At 38.2% G+C, this 23,422-nt stretch overlaps 1 protein-coding gene and 1 long non-coding RNA gene across 2 annotated transcripts in view; one reads left to right on the top strand and one right to left on the bottom strand.

Annotated features, from left to right (window-relative positions):
• The window catches only part of EYA1 (EYA transcriptional coactivator and phosphatase 1), a 164,906-nt gene that overhangs the window by 75,405 nt on the left and 66,079 nt on the right, over nt 1-23,422 (bottom strand). The window contains exons 3-5 of the mRNA XM_027695896.1: nt 12,261-12,310; nt 10,724-10,851; nt 8,846-8,908 (exon numbers count right to left, since the gene is read on the bottom strand). Coding sequence (XP_027551697.1) covers nt 8,846-8,908; nt 10,724-10,851; nt 12,261-12,310 — 241 coding nt within the window. The remainder of the gene's footprint in view (nt 1-8,845; nt 8,909-10,723; nt 10,852-12,260; nt 12,311-23,422) is intronic.
• Nucleotides 12,596-16,528, top strand: LOC113973622. The gene is made up of 3 exons (XR_003536313.1): nt 12,596-12,643; nt 13,783-13,862; nt 16,340-16,528. It is a non-coding gene; the product is annotated as an uncharacterized LOC113973622 (long non-coding RNA).

The raw sequence follows: 23,422 nt of genomic DNA, 5'->3' as shown, positions 1-23,422 counted from the left end.
AAGAAAGAGTGGCCAAGAGGTTCACTTCAAAAGTACTCTCTCGTGATCTGAACTGTAACTCTAATACAAAGGTATTTCTTAAAAACACAGCATATAAACTATCCACCATCCATTTAATAACTAAATACTCAAAGTCTAACATAAGATGCAATAAAATATTTATTGCAAAGTGTCTATCACAAGTAATTTTTCAGAAACAACCAGACTTTTACAGGACGTTCTACAGTTTGTCAATCTAGATATGAAGAATTATAGCATCTACCTTATCTTCCGCTTTTTCTTAGAACTGCATTACTCACAACTACATTTTACAGACTAATACTTCTCTCATAGACTACTCCCACTTTCCCCCAAATCTGCAGGTCTTCTGAACCTAATTTCCATAATGCAATTATCATTTTGGAAATAACAATGAAAGGTGCTTTCCTCTATAGCTGACAGTTGTGCTGGGGGAAAAGAGAGGAAGATAAGACAGATCAACCTAAATTGGAGTAGAGGGTGGAAGTTTTCAGTATATGCTTTCTCCAAACACTACTTCTTCTCTACTGCAGAAATAATATTCCATATTGCTCACTTTTGAATAACTGCAAATTAGCAGTCCACGGACTACACTGAACTGCCTCATACACCATAGGAAGTATAGCATCAGTTGTTTTAGAAAAAAGCAACCCTGCCGAGAAGGATTTGGAGGTGCTGGTGGATGAGAGGCTGTACATGAGCCAGCAATGTGCACTTGCAGCCCAGAAAGCCAATCGTATCCTGGGCTGCATCAAAAGCAGCATGGCCAGCAGGGTGAGGGAGGGGATTTTGTCCCTCTACTCTGCTCTCTGAGACACTACCTAGAGTACAGCATCCAGCTCTGGGGCTCCTGGCACAGGAAGTACATTGACTTGTTGGAGCCAGTCCAGAGGAGGGCAACCAAGATGAATAAAGGGATGGAGCACCTCTCCTACAAGAAAAGACTGAGAGAATTGGGATTGTTCAGCCTGGAAAAGAGAAGGCTTAGGGGTGACCTAATTGAGGCCTTCTAGTACCTGAAGGGAGCCTATAAGAAAGATGGAGATGGAGATTTTACAAGGGCATGTAGTGATGAGACAAAAGGAAATGGCTTCAAACGGGCAGAGAGCAGATTTAGATTAGACTATTAGGAAGAAATTCTTTACTGTGAGGGTGGTAAGGCACTGGAACAGGTTGCCCAGAGAACTTGTGGATGCCCCAGCCCAGGAAGTCTTCAAGGCCAGGTTGGATGGGGCTCTGAGCCTCCTGGTCTAATTAAAGCTGTCCCTGTCCAAGGCAGTGGAGCTGGAACTAGATGATCTTTATGGTCCCTTCCAACCCAAACCATTCTATGATTCTTTCTGAGTGGATGTAAATGTTTCTCTTGCCATTGTTTTAAAAGCGTTCTTCATAAGTCTTTACACCTACCTGGATCCTTGTTCAAGATACCATTTTTGGAAAAAACCTCATCAAAATGGAATTTCTGTCTCTGTGACTCATGAGCAATACTTCAGTGTAACATAGTTTATAACTGAATGCTGTTTACTAGACATACTAATTTTGAAGATAGAGGAAAACATATGAAATACAATGCAGTGCCTTCTTCATGGAAATTAATTTAGTTGTTGACTGAGGTGCTCACAAATTTTTCATAAAAACTTTTCCTCATGTCTCTTCTCTCAGCTGTTGTATCTCCAGAATATAAAAAAAACCAGCATATAAGAAAGGATGTTCACGTTATTCCTAATCTGGATACCTATTACTAGGGTGATAATAAATATGCCATCTTTAGGAGCAACTATGACCTTAATGAACCTTCGTGTTGCTGAAAGTTGGGAATTGAATAAAAATGGATAGGGACTGAGAAGCTCTCCACTCCCCAAGCATTTTAATCAAAATGCCTGAAAATTACTGCATATTTCCTATTATTAGCCTAAGGACATTTCACAAGGATGAAAGCTTGCTATACAAAAAAATAAACTGAGAAGAACAGCTATGGGCATTACCTTTTGGAAATATTTACCATGTGTATTCTTACTGCAAAGGAAAGGTCTCTAATTTGTCCAAGAAAAAATCTGACCTGCAGTGGAGCATATTTCATCCCAGAATCATGGGGAAAGAGAGCTGCAAAGGGACTGCCTAAGGTTTCAAGTCTCACAGTCTATCCCAGCAGCACATCAGTTATCAATGTCTATCATGAGAGACGTGGAGCTGCTGTCCAAAGAAGCCAGGCTTTGGATGGGCATGGATCTGGCCCTGCCACATGCTGCTTAAGCATGCTCTGAATTTCAGCTCTTCACATTTTCCACGACAATTAACATTTCTGCAACATGTCCTAAGCTTTCAAAAGATGACGCTGGGAAATGAGTGGGAATATTGCCACATCTACACAGCACACATTGCAAGCTTGCCAGTAACTGCCAAAACCACGCTCAGTTGTGGCAGACACCAGGAGAGTTCTGATTTCTGCCGCTCCTTTATCAAAACTCACTTTTACAGAGGTGCAGAATCATCAGACTTGAATTGTAGAGAACAGACTCTGATTTAGCAATGTACTACTAAGTTTTAGCGCCAACAAAATCACTCGTAATAAAACAAATTATCAATAAAAAGTTCATGGAGAAATCTAATGTATTCTTAATCTGCAGCAAAAATGCAATGTTTATTTAGAACTACTGATATAATTTTGGTTCATATACTAAGGATCTTAAGAAACTATGTCAATAGAGAGATATTTTTCCTCCTTATTTTTCTTTTCTAGTAATTTGTGAGATTCTAAAAAACAAGATTTAAGAAAAAACTGTGTAGAAAAAAACCACAATACAATCATAGAAAAAAATAAGAGTAGCAGATAATAACACAAGTGTTAGCTTGGAGAAAAAAAAGCACAAAAATTCAGAGATAGTGTAACTGGTGATCTAATGTTATATTGATTGTCAAGATATTTCTTCTTAAGACACTCAGAGACTGCAAGGGCAACATGGTGTTTAGTCAGACATATTGCAAAAGGTGGCTAAAAATTACTTACACAGCAGTTTCTGAACTCTACCAAGAAAGAGAATTTCAGACCAGAACCCACAAGTTCATGTGGCTCATTGGCCAGGTAACAACTTTCTTAGTTCACAGTTTGTCATGCAGTTTCTGGTGTTATGTATCAGTGAAGAGTGCTATGAGAAATGAGATGCTGGCTACTTTAAATATGGATTTAGAGACTGAACATTTGGCTACTCCTAACACAGAAGTTGTAGGAATACCTCATAAAGATTTCACCTTCAAGCGAGTGAAAGGTAAGGTTTTTAAATATCTTCCTAAAATTGCTTTTATTATCTAAAATACATATAAGGCTTGCTCTACTGAACTAGCCTTTGTTAACAGCTATGCCATATACGTTAAATCAGAATAGATAATTGTCACTAACAATGAGACAAAAATTATTTCCTGAATCTCTAAGCTGATTATATTTTCCACTATTTTATCCAAATGCTTCTCTGAGGTGAAAAATCTTGCAATTATAAACAGGTTACTGAAGGTTACTGAGGGTTACAGGTTACTCAATTATACTAATTCCTATCCAGGATATTATTCTCTCTTTTTATCACAGATTATCAAATCATCAGTTCCCGACCATGAAGCCTGATAAATTTACTTGTTCCTGCTTCTCAAAGCAGAGAACTCTTCCTGAATGTCATTGTCTGGAAACTACCAGAACTTTCCAGCCTAAATTTATGTTTAGTTTTCAAAGAAAGTCCCTGCTCAAAGCAGCACATTCTAGTTCAAGCCCAGACTGTTTCCTGCTCTCCCCTCCCCTGATGTGAGAGGCTTCAAAACTTCTGCAGTATTTGGGCTGTGGCTAACACCCAGCTTTCACTGCCTACCCTCATCTTCCTCTTATGTTATTCATTACAGTTGAGAGAGCTTTAATGTCATTGTACCCGCTCATCTAGCAGTAAAACCCTTAAATTTACAAAGAAATTGTGGCACTGCTACAGTGCAAAATCAGAAAGAAAATTCAAAACCATCTGGGTAGAGACAAAGTTTGACAGTATTTGTAGCTGCTAATCAAGATTCAGCCTGGATATTCATCTGACAAGTACAGTCATGGGTTAAAATATTCTCATTAACTGCATCTAGGAGATGAGTATATCTGAGTCAAACTAATGTTCTTATCCCTTCACGCTCACATGTCCAATTATATCAAATGTTTTGTATCTCTCCTGTCCAAATGGAGGCAGCATGTATCCAGAAACGATCCTTTTAGAGGTGTCATGGACTATTTCCTTTTTTTTTTTCTCCCTCTTCTAGACTGGGAATTTGGTCATGCACATGTTTAACAGTTTGCAGTGTTCCTGTACAATATTCATATTCTTTAACCACAGCCAGACAGAATAACCACAAAACATCATTAATGGCCCAGTCATTAATGGCAAAGAAGGTTGTCTTCAGCTACCTTCTCAGAACGCGAAGTCTTCAAGTAAACAAAAGAGCAGCATGGAGAAGTCAAGCCCACTCTGCCATTTAGGTGTACAAGACACAAGACTAAGTCATGTGACGTCTATTCTGAAGACAGAAGCAGAATGAGAAAGCAGGTGGGACTTTTCACATATGGGAAACAATATACTCTACTTCTGGCCAGGGTATGGACTCCAGGACAGACAGACTTAAAGCCAAATTCACCTGGACAAAGAGGGACAGTCCTAGCTTCCATTACCCTCCACCCAGCAGCAGCATCACCAAATTCTCTAGCTTATTTCATCAAACCAGGTGGCACAGGTACTTCACTCACTGAGCAGGGGGCAGATGACACTGCTAATCCCGAAGTGTAACAAAGTTTCTTTTTTTCAATCTACCTGTGCCAAGCAAAACTCCTCAGATTACAAGATGCAAATACAAAAGCTAAATCATCAAGTCACAAGGCTGTGAAGTTGCTAAGGCGTTTCAAATACCACTCTACTAAAGTGTGACCTTAACTGAGATGTTCTACTTCTGTTCCCTGGAGTTTCTGCTGGTGCACACTGGGCTGGGGCTGGATTTCCACCTCATCTGTATTACTGGCCAGGCATATAACATACAACACTTCTTATGACATTTGTGCATGCAATCACACTTGCATACCTGCAGATCGTGCATAACAGGCTGGTCCCACTGGAAGGACACCACACCTAGTATGATGTGTTGCAGTTACAGTTTTCACTAAAGCATTGGACATCTTCATAGGTCCTTGACATTCCTGAGCCTGTGCAGAGCCACTGTGCACACGGGGCTCTGAGACCCTCAGACAAACTCAGAGGGTACTCTCACACCACCATGCTTCATCCACAGTCTGCTCTGTGCTGTGAACACGTATATTGCAAAATAAATTATATTAAAATAATGACGCTTCCAAGATGTTCCTTTTGGTTTGCTTGTTTTTGTTTTTTTTTAAAGTAATTTGTCATTTGGAGTATTTTTCCCCTCAAATGCCTGTGGGAACCTGTATTGCTACTAACTTATCACTTAAATGAGGTTCTTTCTTTCAGGAAAACCTGAAAAAGAAAATAGTGAAGCTTTCAAAAACAGATGCCCATACATATGGAAAAGACAGTAAGTACGTAAATATCGAATAGCCAATTTCCTCCTCAAGACCTTGCAACAGGAGTTGCTGGACTAAACCAGCAGAGGAGTGGACAAGTTATTTCACTGGCCAAATACCTATGAAAGAGGAATAATAGAGCATTATGCTACATGTGCTCAGAACAGACGGAAAGACTCTTGGGGAAACAGGAGAACAAAAGCACAGATAAGACAAAAAGTCTGGAAGGAAGCCAATGTAATACAGCAAGCAAAAAAAGGTGAAGAGCAGGGAAGAAAGGATAGACCAAGTTCCTTGCCTTCACATAAACTGTCTGTATCTGATTTTTATCCTCCAGCAGTGCCATCAGGTTGAAGAGTCTTACTAGCCTCTACAGGTTGCTTCTTCGAGCCTGTGACCTCTGCAGTTTTTTGCCTCTTGCCATACAACCGTCCTCTTGCAGTCTTCTGGGGCTGAGTAAAGTTAGCATCAATAGTTCTTGATGCTAATACCCTACCGAAATGCAAATAACTAGATCTACCTTTAGTAAGCTATTATTTCAGGATTTCTAGATATGGAGGTATCCTTACATTGAATACAAGTTTCATACCATAAAGCTCTTCAATGCAAACACAAATATAGAAACCTCAGCTTATATAATCAGCAGAAACTCCAGAAATGAGAAATTAAAAGGTACCAAACCCAAAGCATATCCAAAAGAAGGATCATTTGGTCAGATTGATATCACCTACCATAACTTTGCAACCCAAAGCACAAAAAAAATAACTACTAAAAATAGAAATAAATTAAATATCATTCATTGCCAATGAGGACGCTTAATTGAAAGACTATTTTGAGTGCTACAAAGTATTGCTAGAATTACAACAAATACAATTTATAGAATTTTCTTACAGAAATCTACATCATGTGCTATAACAATAACCAGCTCTACCCTCTCTATGGATTTCAGGAAATGCTGAAAACAATTTTTTCTCCATTGTGTAGTAATGCAACTTGACAGCAAACATACTACACAGTGCTGTCTTTTGGAACCCTGAAGATTGATTTATATTCACCAGACTTAAAAACAATCTTTCTAATGACGACCCATCAGATAGCCTCATAGTGGAGAGCTTTGACTGTCTTTGTGTGAGATCTCATTCTCATGTTGCAGCAGGTACTTAAAGAGTGAGAACCATTTTTTTTCCAAAGGAATTTTGGTGTCCAACTCCCTTTGAAGCCTCCCTTCCTACGTATCTTTGAAAATCTGATCTTCAATTTGTTACCCATTTTCCCTTCCCACTTAATATGACAATGCCTCCTCTCCTTCCTTCTTGAACACTCAAATAAAAGGGCGGTAGCAGGTCCATACTCCTAACATGAATGTAGTTGCTTGGAAAATCACAGCTCCCTCTCCCAGTTCTCATCCATTCTTTTCCATCTAGTTGCATAAAACATCAACATGATGGGCCACAGGCTTCTGTTTCTCACTCTATGCCAACCATCAGATTGGGCCACAGGCTTCTGTTTCTCACTCTATGCCAACCATCAGATTGGATTTACGTTCTTTAGATAAAAGTAAAGATCATCATAGGCAGAAACTGGATGCAATTGTCTGCTACAGAAAACAGTTTTCTACTCCTTTCAAACTTATTGATTACTCACAGCCTTTCCTCTCTAAAGTGTATCTACCAATCTGGGCACGGGTGTTGGAATAGCCACTAGCTGTCTGATAAACTTAACGGATGGCAATTTTATGAGCTTCTGTTGTTATTGTTCCTTTAACTCCTTCTGTATCAACCCACCACAGCAATTCACTGACAAAGGAATATTAGAGATAAGGCATGATAATGAACATTTTGATCCCTACTTCAATAATTTTTTTAAGAGATTTTCTTAGGCAAGTCATACAGGACCTTAATTTTTATGGTGTCCAGTGTCTGCCTATTTCTACAACAAAGGGTATTTTGTGGAAAAACACTTAAAGAGAACATGGAAACTCCAAATATTGTAGTATTTATATCATTGGCACCACCTTGGCATACCAGGACTGATTTTTCTGAGTGCCTTTATCCAGACATTTTAGTGTTATGCCTCTGCATTGATCCTGGGAAATTTCTGACTGCTCAAGGTCTATAATTTCCTTCTTACTTCCCCATCAGTGAAGGCCAGGCTGCCTGATCCAGAGAAGAATTTTGCTCTATCAAAGTGAAATTAAGCACACAAAGAGTTATTATATATAAGCTGCATGCAGAGATTAAACTCAGACTCAATCACACAACTAAATCCCCATTCATTGCTTTGAAAATTTACAACTAAGTGTGAAGCTAAAAATATTAGCTAAAAACACTGAGCTATCTTCCAACCACATCCTCTTGCAGAATAACATCAATAAGAGACAAGTCTGAAAATGTGCCTTAGAGGAATTAAAGAGCATTTGTTTGAAATGTGGCCATTTCACTTTGGGATAGGTATTTTTTTAGTTCTTTTATTTTTTTTCCCCCTCCCCCTCATCTAATGAACATATCCTGCACTTCAGGGTATGGAAACCTGCCAAAGTCACACCCATAGTCAAATCAAATTTAACATATCTTTACAAGATATTTATAACATGCAAATAGCTAGAGGCCTTGTTTCTCGTTCACATGAAGATCCATTCTGCCAAAAAAGGAGGGCTCTTTCATGTTAGTGAGAATGAGTGCATGGTAAAATAGAAGCTGATTTCACATATTATATTTAACATGTGAAGATTCAGCAACTCGCATCTCCATTCCATGTGCAACAAGCAAGCAAACCACACTGCCACATTTTAAGAAAGATGTTTGGTGAGCCCTTATGACTCCACTCTTAGAATCGGCCACTTGTGTCTCAGCAGGATTCTGCTTCAAGAATCCAAGAAAAAATAATTTTACTTCACCCCTCATTAAAAAAAAATAGGAAACTCTTGCTTCATTCACTCCACTTTTTCTTAAGTCTCTTTAGCAGGTCAAGGAGCCTAACAAAACATTTTCTCAAGATAAAACAGATTAGCAGTAAAAATTCCACCTTCAGATTCTTAGGCATCTGATTCTCTTATGAATTTTGTCTCTTGGCACACATCTAATTCAGAAATAAATTATTCCACTGTGTTTCTTTGACAAACCGCTCACTTAAGAGTAATCAGAGACAGGAATTTTCAAATTAGAAAGCTTAGACCAGAATCATCAAGCACAAGCTATTTGTTGGGACGCTTTCTGAACAACATCGGAAAAACACATGCTGAGCGCCCACGCCTGCTGCACCCACTGCAGCCACCCAAACCTGTGGGGCTCTGTGTGCTAGGGCTGAGCAACCAGTCTGCAGTGCTGAGGAGGGTCATGTCACCTGAGGGAAAATGGCAAACAAAAGAAAACCATTTGGCTTCATCTCAGGAGGCAAACACGTATTGCAAGTTAGAGCTTTCTGGGTAGAATTCACCCCAAATTCTTTTAAACTTTAAAAGTATAGTGACAGATAAACAAGTTACCTTGGCAGGTTAGCTGAATTTCTTGAAATAAAGTCTGATACCTACCTATAAGTTGGGATAGTATTTCTCAAATTATTTGCTACCTTAGGAGAGTGCATTAATAGATAGATACAATATATAGCTCATTTCCTGACATAGTAATATTAAGCATTTTTCAGAGTGTATGTCAGCACACAGCAACTACATATTGAACAAAAAGTCAAGTCAGATGATGAGTGTCTTTCAGTGTTTCAAGGAACACTCCCGATTTTTGTGCTACTAAAGAACCTTCCAATTACATAGAAGTACTAAAGCTGGTGAAGTTTACAGCAAAGGCTTTTGTGATGTAGAGGAATTTTAATTTGAAAAGGTCAAGCAATTTCATCCTGTACCAAAAGTGGTACATACCTGATAACATGATATAAAAATCTAAGAGTATACTTGTGTATTTTAAAGGAAGAAGACTCATCTGTGGACATAAAGTATTTTTCTGCTTAAACTACATGAACATAGTAAGCACTTTATTTATTCTTTTAAAAAGTTTTTTGTTTTCTCAAATGGCTTAAAATTTTATTGCAATACTTTTACAACAATAACAAAAACTAAATTTTACACAACTCTGGCACAAACACCTGTTAATCTGATAACTCATAAACCTTCCCCACTACAAAGGACTCCAATTAGAATGAATAACAGAGATGTTTGGGGAATTGAGGGGGGACGACATTTGTTTGATTGACATGTGCCTTTCCTGGGAGAATGCAAGGCATGTCCATAATCCGTAACAGTCTGACAGCACTATTATGACCTAGTTCTTAGGGGGAAAAAAAGGTATATCTTTGTTAAAACAGTTGTTTACCTATACATTTATACTGAACAGTACTATTGAAGCTATGTGACTCTCTTATCTAGTAGTGCATTAAGTCTGTTCATATAGCTAGCCAAATGTCACGTATGATCTTTCCCACTATTGCTGTGGAAATCTTACAGGAAAGAGTACTTTTTGGTGCTTGTTGTATAAACCCTTCTGTGTTTCATTATATGTATTATTATACGTATTCTAGATGTATTATATTACTGGAAAAGCTGTTAGGTTGTTCTGTTGTTAGTATTCTACTGAGAACAAACATAACTTATCAACTGCCTGACTGCTTCTTGAAAAATAGGTATCAATTTACCCCATTGAATTACTACACCTGTTTGAATTTTGGCCACTCCATCTGAGCAGCAAGCTAGCCTGAGGAACTTTCAACACAGTTTTATTAGCCTACTTGACAAAACTTTCATAGCCTCAGGAGCTTGGAAAAAGTGAGAACATAAAGAAATACCAAAATAGTGAAAAAGGCTGAAAAATTGCATTTTGTATTATGGAAATTGTAAACACCTACTTTTCCCCCTCATCATTAAACTTCCTTTTCAGGTTTTTTGCCTTTTTTACTTTAAGCTCCACACACAGTACCTGCTCAGTCCATTTAAACTCCATGAAAGAAACATAAACCTGGCACAAAAGCTATTGCTGAAACTTGATAATAGTAACTACTGATAAACATTGAACATTGACTTTATGCATCATATCAATAAACACGGAACATCTAGAATAGTAAAACATTATATAGCTTGCTGACTGCAACAACATCGATGCAACAAGGAGAAAAAACAAATTATGAAACACTAAAAAAAAAAAAAAGGCTCACCTTCTGTGCCATTGGGTGTCATGGAATTATTATTTATATGGGAGTTATCAAGTTTTGGACCACTGGGGGATTCACTACTACCACTTAGTCGTCTATGTGGGCTGGCTAGATCCTGCATTTCCATAGACCTGAAAACAAGATGCAACTAGTTTTAGTGACATATTCAACATGAATTACATAGGAATTGCCTTTACAAGATGCAGCCCACTATTAATCAACATCCCAAAAACACTCTGAAAAATTCACAGCTTCTCCCAACTTGACCTATTCTAGTGCTTAATTCATGTTTTAGCCCCACACACAACTGACCAGCTACTGTAATTATTTTTACAGCTTGTAACAGAATAATTCCAAGTGCTGTACTTTAAACATTCAAGTAACCTTTTATTTTTAAGACACCTACAAAGATGGAATCTCAATGTATGAAGACATATATTCCCTTAACAACAAATTAACACTCTGCTTTTTCAAGATTTACCACTCAGTGGCAATATAATGGGCCTCCAAACCAAATAAAACACTTGAAGCAATTGTGGAAACTTATCATCTACTGACAGGGAATGAGATATTCCTGATGTATGTGTTTACTCTGGCAAACTACTTAATTGTTCCTCTGTTTCCGTTGAAACAAATGCATCATTAAAACATTATTATGTCTGCTCACGTGTTTGCTTTGTGGATTACATAGAGCGTGCCCAATTGAAAAGGGATATGACCAACATACAGTGAATCCATATAGGCGTTAGTGTGCCTTAAGCACTCTGCTGTATCTCCGCAGCTGTCGCTTAGGCAAAATAAGAAGAGAACAATTCCGATTCAAAGCAAAAATTAAAAGTTTAACCTGCACAAAAGCAGCTGAATATTTCAGACTGGTGATTTCAATAGCTTTATATATACAGGCCAACAGCCATCACCACCATGACATATCCTTTGGTTGATGTTGGGGCTTTTGACTGAAGTGCCCCATCCTTCCTTTTATACCTAAAACTTGATAATGTTATTTGATGTACTCATTCTAAGTAACAGTTCCCAGTAGAAACTTCATAGGTGACTCTGCCTCCAAGGCATTTGAACTAGTAATTTTTCAGTTTAAAAGAAATGCTTCGGCTCTTTTAAAGACTATTAAAATTATATAAAAACTTCCTCCTGCAGTAATGGTATGAATATCCTTAAGCCTAAGTGTCATTTCAGCTATGAAGTTTTCACATTTTAACTGACATTTTATCACAAGTTCTAAACAAATATCCTTCATTTTATATTTCTTTACCTCGTCTGATTTACACACAAAAAAGGATGATATTGCAATGAGTTCAAAAAGACAGTATCTAATATATAAAGTCAAACAATTTACTGAAAAAGTCTATGTGCTCATGGTTTGCAGACTTGGTTGCATGCACATAAAAGCGATACTCCAGCACCTACTCATCCACTTAATGTGGAAAACAAGAATAAATATTTTAGTTATCACTTGAAGTTAAAAAAAACCCCAACAATAAAAGGCTTGCAGAAAAATAGCAATTTTCAGTCAAATCCTTACCTGCAGTTTGAGGAAACAGCAACATCTGAACTAGTTTGGGACTTCTGCACCTGTAAACCAGGGAAACAAACAGAAGCTTCTATTACTCCGCTTTACTATGAGGCTTTAATTTAAAGAAAGGATATCACCACAGATGACAATTCTGTTCTTTAAATCCAAACGGAGAGAGGTGGGTGCGGTGCCCGTGAAAGGCATATTGTCTTTAAATTGAAGGCTCGCCTGTTGTTTCCCCGGCAGGTCTCTCTCCCTCCTCCCTGCGCTGGGGGACGGCAGCCAAGTGACGGGATAGTGATTCATCAGGGGCCCGTGACAGCTGCAGAGGGGCTCACTCCTCCCACGGCACAGCACGGCACGGCACGGCTCCGCCACGCACCCCCGCAAAGGTAACCCTGCCGCGCCGGCCAAGGGCAGCGAGAGCTGCTCCAGCCCCAAGCCCCTCAGCATCCTCCACCCCTCTCGCCTCTTCTCATCCCTCCCTACCCCTTAACTCTTCACAGCTTCTTGCCCTCATTGTGTTAGTTTTCCTCTGCTCTTCCTCATCCTTCCTCCATGCCTGGGCCACGGGGAACCCGCAAGCCACGTTCACCCCAAAGGCAAGGTGGAAAGGCTGACACTAATGTTTTTGGGGGGAAGGGTGGGAACGACAACAATGGGCAGGTCTACCTGTGGTAAAGATCTTCAATATATGGCCAACAGTATTACACAACCATCTCTAAAATAACGAATTAAAATCAAAACCCCAGACGTTATTGCAGAAAGTTCTACACATAAAAATTCCAGTTGCTAATCAGATTTCTGATAAAATGACTTAAAAACCACTTCTGGCTAAATAAATAGGAGGAAGCTGTAGTATTTACCTCTGAGGTCACTCATCAGGAAAAGGAATCTGGTTCCACTAGGAAGCCCAGCAATAATTTTTCAGTTTAATAAAATTACTCTTTTTATAACTCAGGTGAGTAAGAGTTTTCATATCCTATCAGAAGAACGCTGTTGCTTTGCTAACACACTCCAGCCACTAATGATTGTCAGCAGGTGATAAAATTCAGGTGAACACTGTTAGCCTAAAAGCACACAAAAACTTCTCTGGGCAAGGTATATATCCTCTTAACGTCTGCAGTGAGGATCCTTCATGTGCGTTTCCATTCAACCTGAACTGACATCTCTTAAATGATCACAGAGCAAAGACAAGGGAGATGAGGCATTTAAAGTGCCATAAAAATCATCCAAGCAAATCCTACTTATGTGTCTGTGGGGTGGGGTTTTTGTTATTTTTAATCACAGACAGAATTACTACTAGAAAGAGTAAACAACTGCTAGGGGCAGCCAGGCAATGAAGAACATTACAAACGATGTCAAAAAGCATGCAATAATGCATGCTGAAAAACATCAATCTTTTTATAACTGGGTACTTAAAGTACTGCATAACACGCTTCTCAATACGTTGTTGCATGCCAAATCAAACCAGACAAACAGACACAGTCAAAACTGTGCATTTTGTTTCAAAGATTTTTTTTTCCCTCAGTTCTTTACCCCAGAAACTGCTGCAGAGTGCCTTAGGATATGTTTCTGCTGTTACTTCTAAACACCTGGAAAAAATTATAGGTGAGAACTAAGTTTGCTTACAGAGGTATCTTCACTCCCTCTTACACAGGATCCTTTAAAACATATCTTTTATAATAGGAAAAACTTCCATTTTCAAATGGATGCTTTAATTAACTGATATTTTCCAATGTGCCCTACAGAATAATTCATATTTGATTAAATTCTAGAATACATGTAATCCTATTTTAATTACCAGATTTTTTAAGAATAATAACTTCAGTGCATTTGTAAATATACATATATACATGTCATGTGTGTACATAGTGAGAGAAATTTCATTTATGGATGCATGGGAGAAGGCAAAAAAAATAATCAGCTCATTGGAAGTGAATTAAATATATAACTTAAATGTCCTCTGACACTTTATGATTTGTGAAAGTTCATATCCACAATCTTCATTTTCATTAGACATACTTTAGATATATTCCTTTGTGTCTCAAGGATTATTTAAACCATGTGTTGCACGTTACCAAATTTAAAAATGACTCTTTAATCAAAATAACTTTAAAACAACTAATCCTCACTTAGGCTGGTCAGCTGAATCCACAGAGTGGTCCAGGAAAAATAAATCTACTCTCAAGAATGCGAATGCAGACAACAATTAGACACAGATGTGAGTGAAATTAGTTACAGTTTACAAAATGCTACACTTCACATGCTTTCAGTTTTTTATGTGTAGTACAAAATTACAACGTAGTAAGGAGCCACACTTATGATGACCAGTTAGTTCATAGAATAAAAACATTTCTGGGTGGTGTGTGCTTGCTCTCATACATTCTCCCATTTTGTCAATAGATTTCTAGATAATGGAAGTTCTGCAACATAACTCACATATCAAACAAAAAGGGGGGAAAACCCCCAAATTCAATGGCCTTACCTGCCCAGAAATGAGGCACAATTAAAAAAAAAAAAAGAAAAGAAAAAAAAGGGAACTGTGACATTCCCTTCATACACAGTGCTCTGCTAAAACTAAAAATGCCATATATGCTAAATGACACATACACATTCTCCTTAATACCTCAAAAACATTATTGTGTATAATTTGATTGTTGTAAGTAACGTTCACATCTTTTTCCTTAACACAAATTGCAGATCCAGGCACTATATAGTACATGGTGAGAAAAAAAAGGACAATGATAGCAAAGCTACTTCAAATTCATCCAGTTAAGAATCTTAAATCAGTAACATCAAATTCTGATTAGTTAATGAGGTCTTTTAAGTTTGCCTTTTTTCTAATTAAATTTATAATTCTTCACAGATGTAGGTTTTGTTGATGTTCAATTTGTCTCTCTCATTTTGTTAAACCTCACATAGTACTCCACCAATCCATTGAATAGCCACATTAAATCTGTTAATACCATGCTCTTCAACCCCAGAAATTATTTCCAGAAGGCAAACTTGCTTTGAGAGATCATCAAACAAGACTTAAGGTACACATTTTATCACATTTTCCCTACCACAGAGCTCAGGATGCAGAGGAAAATTCATGACTTTTGCACTGTTTATTATACTTTGCTAAATTACAAATCAAAAGCATCTGACAGAAGATCATGTATGAAGCCAAAAAGTTAATAATGTTCTGTGAAAAGTAAACTGTAAATGGGAAGGGATTCTAAATTTCAGCAGCACAGAGCAAATAAAATATAGGTACTTGTCTAAATTACAGGTTTTCCACAGTATTTTTGCTTGCTAGGAGCAATTTTTTCTAATGGCTATAATTTAAAACATTTTTCCAGCTGAAAAGAAATTTTCAAAGTGAAAATAAGAATTTAACCCAGAAAACTATAGCTAGCACATGCGCTTTATCTTAAAACACAGTTCTACTTTAAAGAAGCAAATTTCAAAGACAATGGCAGTTTTCAAATCAGACTGTTCCTTCTTAGGAAAAAAAAAAATCTGTCATTTTTAGGAAGGGGTGGAGGGAGAGAGAGAAGTGGTCTTTTCCCCAACAGCACTCTTTGCCTCCTTAAAAGCGCTATGCAGCCAGTATCTACAGACATAATGGCTTCAACAGCCAAAATGTTACAAAACTAAAATGCAAATTGGCTTCAGAAAGGCACCTTGCTGGCAACCCAGGAAACTTGGTAATACTTTCACTGTTACTATAATCGTATTGCTGGGCTCTAAGGGAAGAGGTAGGGCTTTTTCACTAGATCTTCACGTCAAAGACAAATTGCACTTATTAAAGCAAATGCAGGTAATTGCAGTTATTTCATTTTTAATTACTAGTTTAAATTCTAAAAGTGCTATCCTGCATCTTCACTTCATGCAATTATGAATGAAAGGTTTTGAAACCCCAACACTTTCTTCCCTTTAAGAAAGAAGCACTACAATGTGACAATGCTCCTATTATGACCAGCCATTTAAGAATGTCTTTCTGCTTTTCCAAGATTTTTTTTGGCTCCTGAGAAATATTTCATACTTATTGCAATTCAAAGAAAATGATTACTCATTCTTTTTTTCTCCTCTCTCCAAAGGGGAAGCGTGACTCAAGCCGTCTGTCACTGAGCAGAACTGCTGAGAGGGGATGGCTGCTCATTTCCAGACCCTTCCAGGCCTTGGGAAAACTCTGACAGCAGTGAGGTGCTTGACTAAAAACTGCATGTCATGGGTTTGTGAGCAACATATAAAGCGCTGTGTGCATACATGTTTATATACCTAAAATGATATAATGTATATACACACATATATATGTATGTATACAGATCCATATATATAATCCATACTTTTAATTTATTTTACACACCAAGCCAGCAGTCTGTGTTTTGGCAGATGCTTTGCGAACTGTCTCTGTATGGGATGGAAAATAAAAGAATCTTTATACGTGGTATCTAACGTTAGAAACTTCCAATGATACACTACACCACATTTCCACTTACTCCAAATTTTCCTCAGTGCTCATTTTTAAATTTAAACAAACTACATGAAATATACTATCCTCTTTTTTTTTCCTCCTGAAACCTTTTATCTCTTCTGCTTGCTTCAGTTTAAAATGTTTGCTTACAAAAAAAAAAGAAAAAACCACCAAAACCCAACCACCTTCAAATAAATGTTTTTATACACTAACAACTTTAATTTTCCAGAATAAATCTTTCACTGCAGAGGGCAGTTCTTCCTCTTGATGTTTGAAACACCGAGAGAAATACATACTTGGAAATGTTTGGTGGGTCTTGGTTGCTCAAAAGCAAGATGTAAATTTAATGAGACTTCAAAAGGTCTTTAACTTCCTCGTTCTAAGATCACCGTTCTAAATAAGCTACCTAAAATGTCAATAAACGTCAAATATTTCAGTTGTGCAGATGTTTATTCTGTCATCTTGAAGAGTTCTCCTGTGGGGATCTATGTGTTTTCCTTGGTGTTTGGAAAATTTAAACATATTAAGCAAAAGGATTTCCTGCTTCAGAAAGCACTGTCAAAATCTCTGTCAGGCATTCTTCCTCCCAAATTTTTTATTATTTTTCTCACGCTCTCATGTCTCTTTCAGCAAAGTCTGCCGGTTTCCTACAGTACGTGTCTCTTACCCCCCCGTTTAACATCTCACCACCACGTTGCTCCTATCTACCGAACCATTAGCGCTCGAGGAAATCAAACAGGAGAATCCCCAAACCTGGCTGATCACAATAAACAGAACCGCCTAACATCTGTTTTGTGGGAAGCCTACAAACCCCAGCCTGAATCACGGCCAAAATTAGCTGCAGCACCTAGTGATTTATAATTGAGTGCTGCTCTCCTCCGGGACGGCAGAAAGTGCCCCTGCCCCTCCGCGCACCGCGGCCCTGCCGCGCCGGGACCCGGGGCTCGGCAGCCGGGCTGCTGCAGTCGCCCGCTTTCCCCGGTCTTGTCCTCCCGCTCTCGCCTCTCCCGCTGCCCGCGCCGCCGCCACCGCCGCTGTCAGCGCCCGCGACGCCCGCCTGGTACTCACGGTGCCGGGGCGCAGCTCCGCGGGCCCGCAGCGCGGCGGCGGCGCCTCCCACGGCGCGACGGGGCGGGCGCGCCCCGGGCGCGGGTCGGAGCCGGGGCCGGAGCGGGTCGGCGGCGGGCAGACAAAGCACAGCGGAGGGAGGCTGCCTCCAGCCCCGCCGTCTGTTTGCTCAGCCTTGTGGGTCTGCCCAGGCAGTGCCTGGGGGCACGCTGCCGCTCCCGCTCTCCTCCTCACTCCCCTTCTCCTTTTTTCCCCCCCCTCCCCTCCCCTCCCTCCTTTTGGGTTTTGTTTTTGTTTTTGTAATGCAAACCGCAGCTATTCTCTTGTCCGAGACTTATTGGTTTAAAAGCAACGACCGCGATGAGGCTTGCGCGGTTTGAAGTCAACCTTCCTGCCGGGGTTGCCGCTTCGCCGCGGCCGCAGGCGCGGGAGCTGCGCGCCTCTGGGCCCCCGCCGCCAGAGCCCCCTATTTTGCACCTTCTTTAGCCTCACCTCAGAACAACTCCTGAATCCCCCAGGCCCCTCCTCATTTGGAAAGTTTAATTGTGTGTAGATGCGTCCCCTCTAGTAAGCCGGGTTTAAACTAAAGCCGTCCTAATAGAATAACTGGAATTACACCAACATTATATCAATGAGAGAAGCTAAATAGGGATACTCACAGAGGCTCTTAAGCATACAACCAGCATACACGTCCGGACATGCCGTTTTGATTGGATATGTAACAGATTTGTTCTCAAATATCTGAGATTCTTGCAACCTTGTAAAGAAAGGGTCTGCTAAAACTATTTAAGACAGCCTTCTCCAATTTAAAGGTATTTATTAAATAAAGTATCTAGAACTTTTAAAATGGTTTAAACCATTTAAACCATTAAATATCTGTACCCCTAAAAACAATTGTAAAAATATGCAAATTTGTATTTCAGTTATTACTACTCACTTACTAAAGTTTTAAAATTTAGCAAAATTTTAAGAAACTGCATAAAGGCCCTTTCCATAGACCTTAGAAATATTCCTAAAGAAGAGAGAGATGGTTGCATAGGGTTAATTTTGTGCATTAAGTAACAGTAACTCTTTAAAGCTTAGCTTTTACCAATCGATAAGTAATTAAGTAATTTAATTAGCAAGCCATTAAACTGAAATGGGTTTGTGATACATTTCTATTACAGAATTTTGGTTGCTCATAATTCAAAAAAGTTTTTTTAAAAATATATACACAATGTTAAAAAACATTAAAACACACACAATAACTAAATTTGATCAGTGTTCTCCACAGCATTTCCACTTTGTAGATAGTATCTTTCACTTCATGTAACAGTTATTTTTCTCTACTCTTTCAGTACACATAATCCAAACATGATGAGGAAACCAGCGTAACGATTTGCAGTACCAAAAAAAGTCTTAATTCCATGCCAGGTCTACAGCACTAAATAAATTAAAAAACAAAGCAAAACAAAAGAAAAAGCCCAAACAAGCAAACCAACTTTATACTGTATAAATATATTGAAACCGAACTTTTTTTTCTTTATAAAAATCTGTGGTTATTCACTGCTAATTGATCCTTACCTTCAAGTAATTAATCTGTGAATGAAAGCAATACTTCTAGTGAAGAAATGTCTTCTGGCTACTACATCCCAGTAAGCGAGACATTATTTTGTAGCAAGTACATTGGGAATACTTCAGGAAAGCAGATCAGTTTGCAAAGCTACAAGTCAACCTCGAGCTGAAAAGGCACCTAGGATTTCATTTTGTTTAGTGGAGAAAAGGGATCTCGGGACAGTCACACACCATATATGGGAACCCAGGTCAAAATAAGCAGCTTTCGATTGGGCCTGTCTGCGTAGCCAGCACAAACACAATCCCATCACTTCTTTATAGTCACAAACCAGATCTCATGCCAAGAAAACTATTTATCATGTTCTATATTAAACCATGAAAGAAATACAAGTTACATATTATGGAGACGTGCAGTTTTGTCAGGTGAAAGTCACTGAAATCCTGAAATACAAGGCTATGCAATCATTCTGAACTATATGATTTTTTGGAACAGCCACGATCCTCTGGATTTTTTACCAGTGTTAATAAGATCCTTTTTTTAAAAACCTACCCAATACTATATGGAGTTAAAGGCATATTCTTGCTTCACTGACTCTAGGAGTTACATATATTACATGAAAAAGATGAGTTACGCACTTTAAGGAAGCAGAAGTTAATTTTTTTCTGGAAGAAAAACTCAAAGAATATCACGTTGTTGTGTGGTACGATCTGACACTGGAAAAGGTAACTCAAAACCCTTTTGCAAAAATAGTGGTTCTTAAATGATGCTATGGAAATAAAAAAATTATTTAAAAACAGACTGTGACTTCCAGGGACGCATGTAATTTTTTGCATAAATCTATTTCAATCCATTATTTAAAAAAACCCCAAATAGCACAAATGTAGGAATAAATTTTACTGTTTTAAATGTAAAGCTTACTGAAACAGGTTTACTGTTGGTTAGAGTTTGTAATCCCTACTGGGAGTTTTATCTAAGTAATAACTTCAGGAGTGTGCCCAGTCTCTGTATTTAATTAAAGTAAGACAGATCCCCACACACACGTACAGAGCTTGATGATGTGATGATAAACAAGGGATAAATTACACACAGGCTAAGATGATCAGAAAAAGGGTGTTGATGATGCATTGCAAGAAAAGAATTAGCTTTGAATTTTTAATCTCTTCTGTAGTATGGCATGGAGGCAGTATGGGAACTGAAGCCATATAAATTATCTAGATGGGGGATATGAGATAAAATAGGGTTCTCTCTGTTTATACAGCCATTAAACAGTGCCTTAAAGTTCTTTATCTGATGTCTGAAGATTGGACTTCAGATTAGTTTATATCATTACCCCATGATATGGTCTAACCTATGAACTTATCCTACAGCTGATACCGTGGACTAGATCCTTCTTTGGTTTAAGTGAGTGCAGGGTTTTTTTTATTTCAATAGGTAATCTAATTATGACAGCTGAGCACTGCACCGATTTGAAACCTACTTGAAAGAGGTTTATTTGCTTAGCCTTTTGATTTTGTTCTTCCAACTAACTGCATACCAAGTCAGTGCAGGCTAGGTTGTTGATCACTGGCACCCAACATCAATTTCAAACCACAATTGCACTAACACTGGGTTTGGACAGAGATTTCAGTGGGATTTGTATATGTTTACATCATGCCTGAATTTGCCCTGATTCTGCATTCCAGTTAATGCAGCTGGCATTTCAAGAGTTCTAAGAAGTAAAGGACCCGGACTATTACATAATATCAAATGCTACAACAAGCTATGGGGTATATTTTTACAACTATTACTCATGCGATATGGTTTTAACTCCATATGCAGTGTCACACACTTGTTTTAGCACAAGTAAAGTGGGTCCATCTGGAACAAGTATTTACAGGGTGCTTAGGTACTACAATTACAGATGTGCTCATAATTAAGAAAAATTAGATGTAAGACGTGTTATGGAACAGTGGGATGTTCATATGTTTGTCTCCAAGTAGGAAATACTGCTGAAATATTTAATATTAGAAATAGGCCCAGGAAGACCACACTTCACTAAAGCAAAAGATGCATCCCGTTGCTCCTGAAAGCTGCTGCCTGGCTTTTTCCATAACAACTGCAGTGCAACATCAGAACCTTCTGAAGCAGGCAATATCCCTCCTATGCCTCCATACAAGTTTTATCTTACACATAGCAGCTGTTGCCTAGAGACGTCCCTGGCTGGATCAGAAGTTTGCAGCATTTGACAGGAGCCCTTATTGTCTCATGCTACCCATGTGAGCAAAAGTAGAGAGACCTCAGTAAATACAAACAACAAAAGTGATAGAAATCAACCATTTTAAGTGTTCTGTCCAAAAACTATGAGTGTGACTGAGAAGACCAATTTCATTATATTCTTTCAAGATACTTTGGATAAAGTTAATATTGAATTAAAATCTATGTGTAATGTGTTATAAGAAAAGGTGTGTGCTGCTAACCATCATCCTTAGTCAAAATGTATATGAACTGCTGGCCCCAGTTTGCTAGTTTGCATGCAATTATACTTGTTTTCAATCCACAACTTCAGTATGAATTACAGAATAATTTTGTATACTTTAAAATAGGAAATAGTAGCCTTTATTAATCTTACCTAGATACTGCTTTAGCTTCTGGAATGAATGCATGACTTATGTATGATTCTGAAATAGTTCTTAACAGCTACAATATAGACAAATGCAGAGATTGTACACAGAAGAAGTGGTCAAAATCTAGTTTAAAAGCAAATACCTTGGTGTTTCTCAATTTTTCACTTTCCAAAATGAAAGTATGTTTGTTTTTTTCAGTAGATACGTTGCATCTTAAAAGCATGATATAACAGGGGTAAAAAAATAGTGTCAGTGTATAAATTTATAGGCACCAATAGTGTAAACTATAGGTATACTCAGTACTGTAATTGCAAAATAAATAAGTAGTTTGACAGGGTGAAGGGAAAGTTTCAACATAAAGGTAAGTTTCAAACGTATCTAATACTATCACCTCTCTTTTGGTATTTCTTAACACCCTACATTACTTCTCTCTTCTAGAAATCTCATGAGGGTAATTAAACTTACGATTGCCACACAAAAATACTGATAAGCTTTGGTCTCAAGGTCATCTGAAGTAGGTGCTCTACCCAAAAGTGATGGGTTTTCCCTAACGGTCGAGGAATCAGGTCTGTGACATCCTGAGGGCAGAGCTATGAGATCGCCTCCAGATTTAAGAGTAATGTTGTAACTTTTCTAACTACAACAGCCTTCATTTAAACAATGTCTTAGCTATTACACTGAACTATAGAAAATTACTTTCTATTTTCCAATAAAGTTCAACAGTTTTATGGAGAGGGTTTAATACTCTCTATGGTACCTAAGAATCAGTGAGAATGACATTTTAATTTTTGCACAAAACCTCAGCTCAAAAGATACAGAAACATGTTAGTAACTGTTTATAAAAGAAATCCGGCTGAAGACAACATAAATGTCTTTAGCCCAAGTTATTTGGAGAATTATCTGTTTGCAAGATAGGGTGTGAAATGAAAGGAGTACATTGTAATCTGTAAGCATCCTTGAGAAAGAGCTAATTTTTCTAATTGACGTTCAGGCTTTTACTCCAGCTCAGCATGGAAACAGAACTGCCTAAAATTTGAAAATAATCCTTCACTGTGAATAATAATTTGCTTGCAAAAATGAACAAGTAAAATCAAATATACCACTTATGACGAGGAGCAGCTTGCTAGCACTCTGACGGGTGATAAAAGCTATACTCAGTAGTTCCTCAGAAGACTAAGTTGCAGGAAGAATGCACTACAAATGAGAGATTACCACTGAGCTGACAAAATAATCAAGTCCTATTGTTCTGTAAAGACTATAAAACACATCATTTCACACACATGCCATTTTTCCATAGTTCATCCTCCCACTACTACTTAAGCCTTCCTCATCTTTCATTTAGCTCCTAGAATAAAGTGAGAATTTACAAACCATTGCAAATTTTTTTTCACAGTAATAACTTACATTTTTGCCAGTGATATAAATACAGTGCACTGTATAACATGAGTCAGCTCAGTAAGGCTAGAGTGTCTTTTCTCCA

This window comes from Neopelma chrysocephalum, unplaced genomic scaffold, assembly GCF_003984885.1.
Source record: "Neopelma chrysocephalum unplaced genomic scaffold, ASM398488v2 Primary Assembly neopelma1_22, whole genome shotgun sequence".
NCBI classification, from domain to species: domain Eukaryota; kingdom Metazoa; phylum Chordata; class Aves; order Passeriformes; family Pipridae; genus Neopelma; species Neopelma chrysocephalum.
Note: the sequence above shows the minus strand (reverse complement) of the source record. Positions and strands in the feature narration are given on the sequence as shown.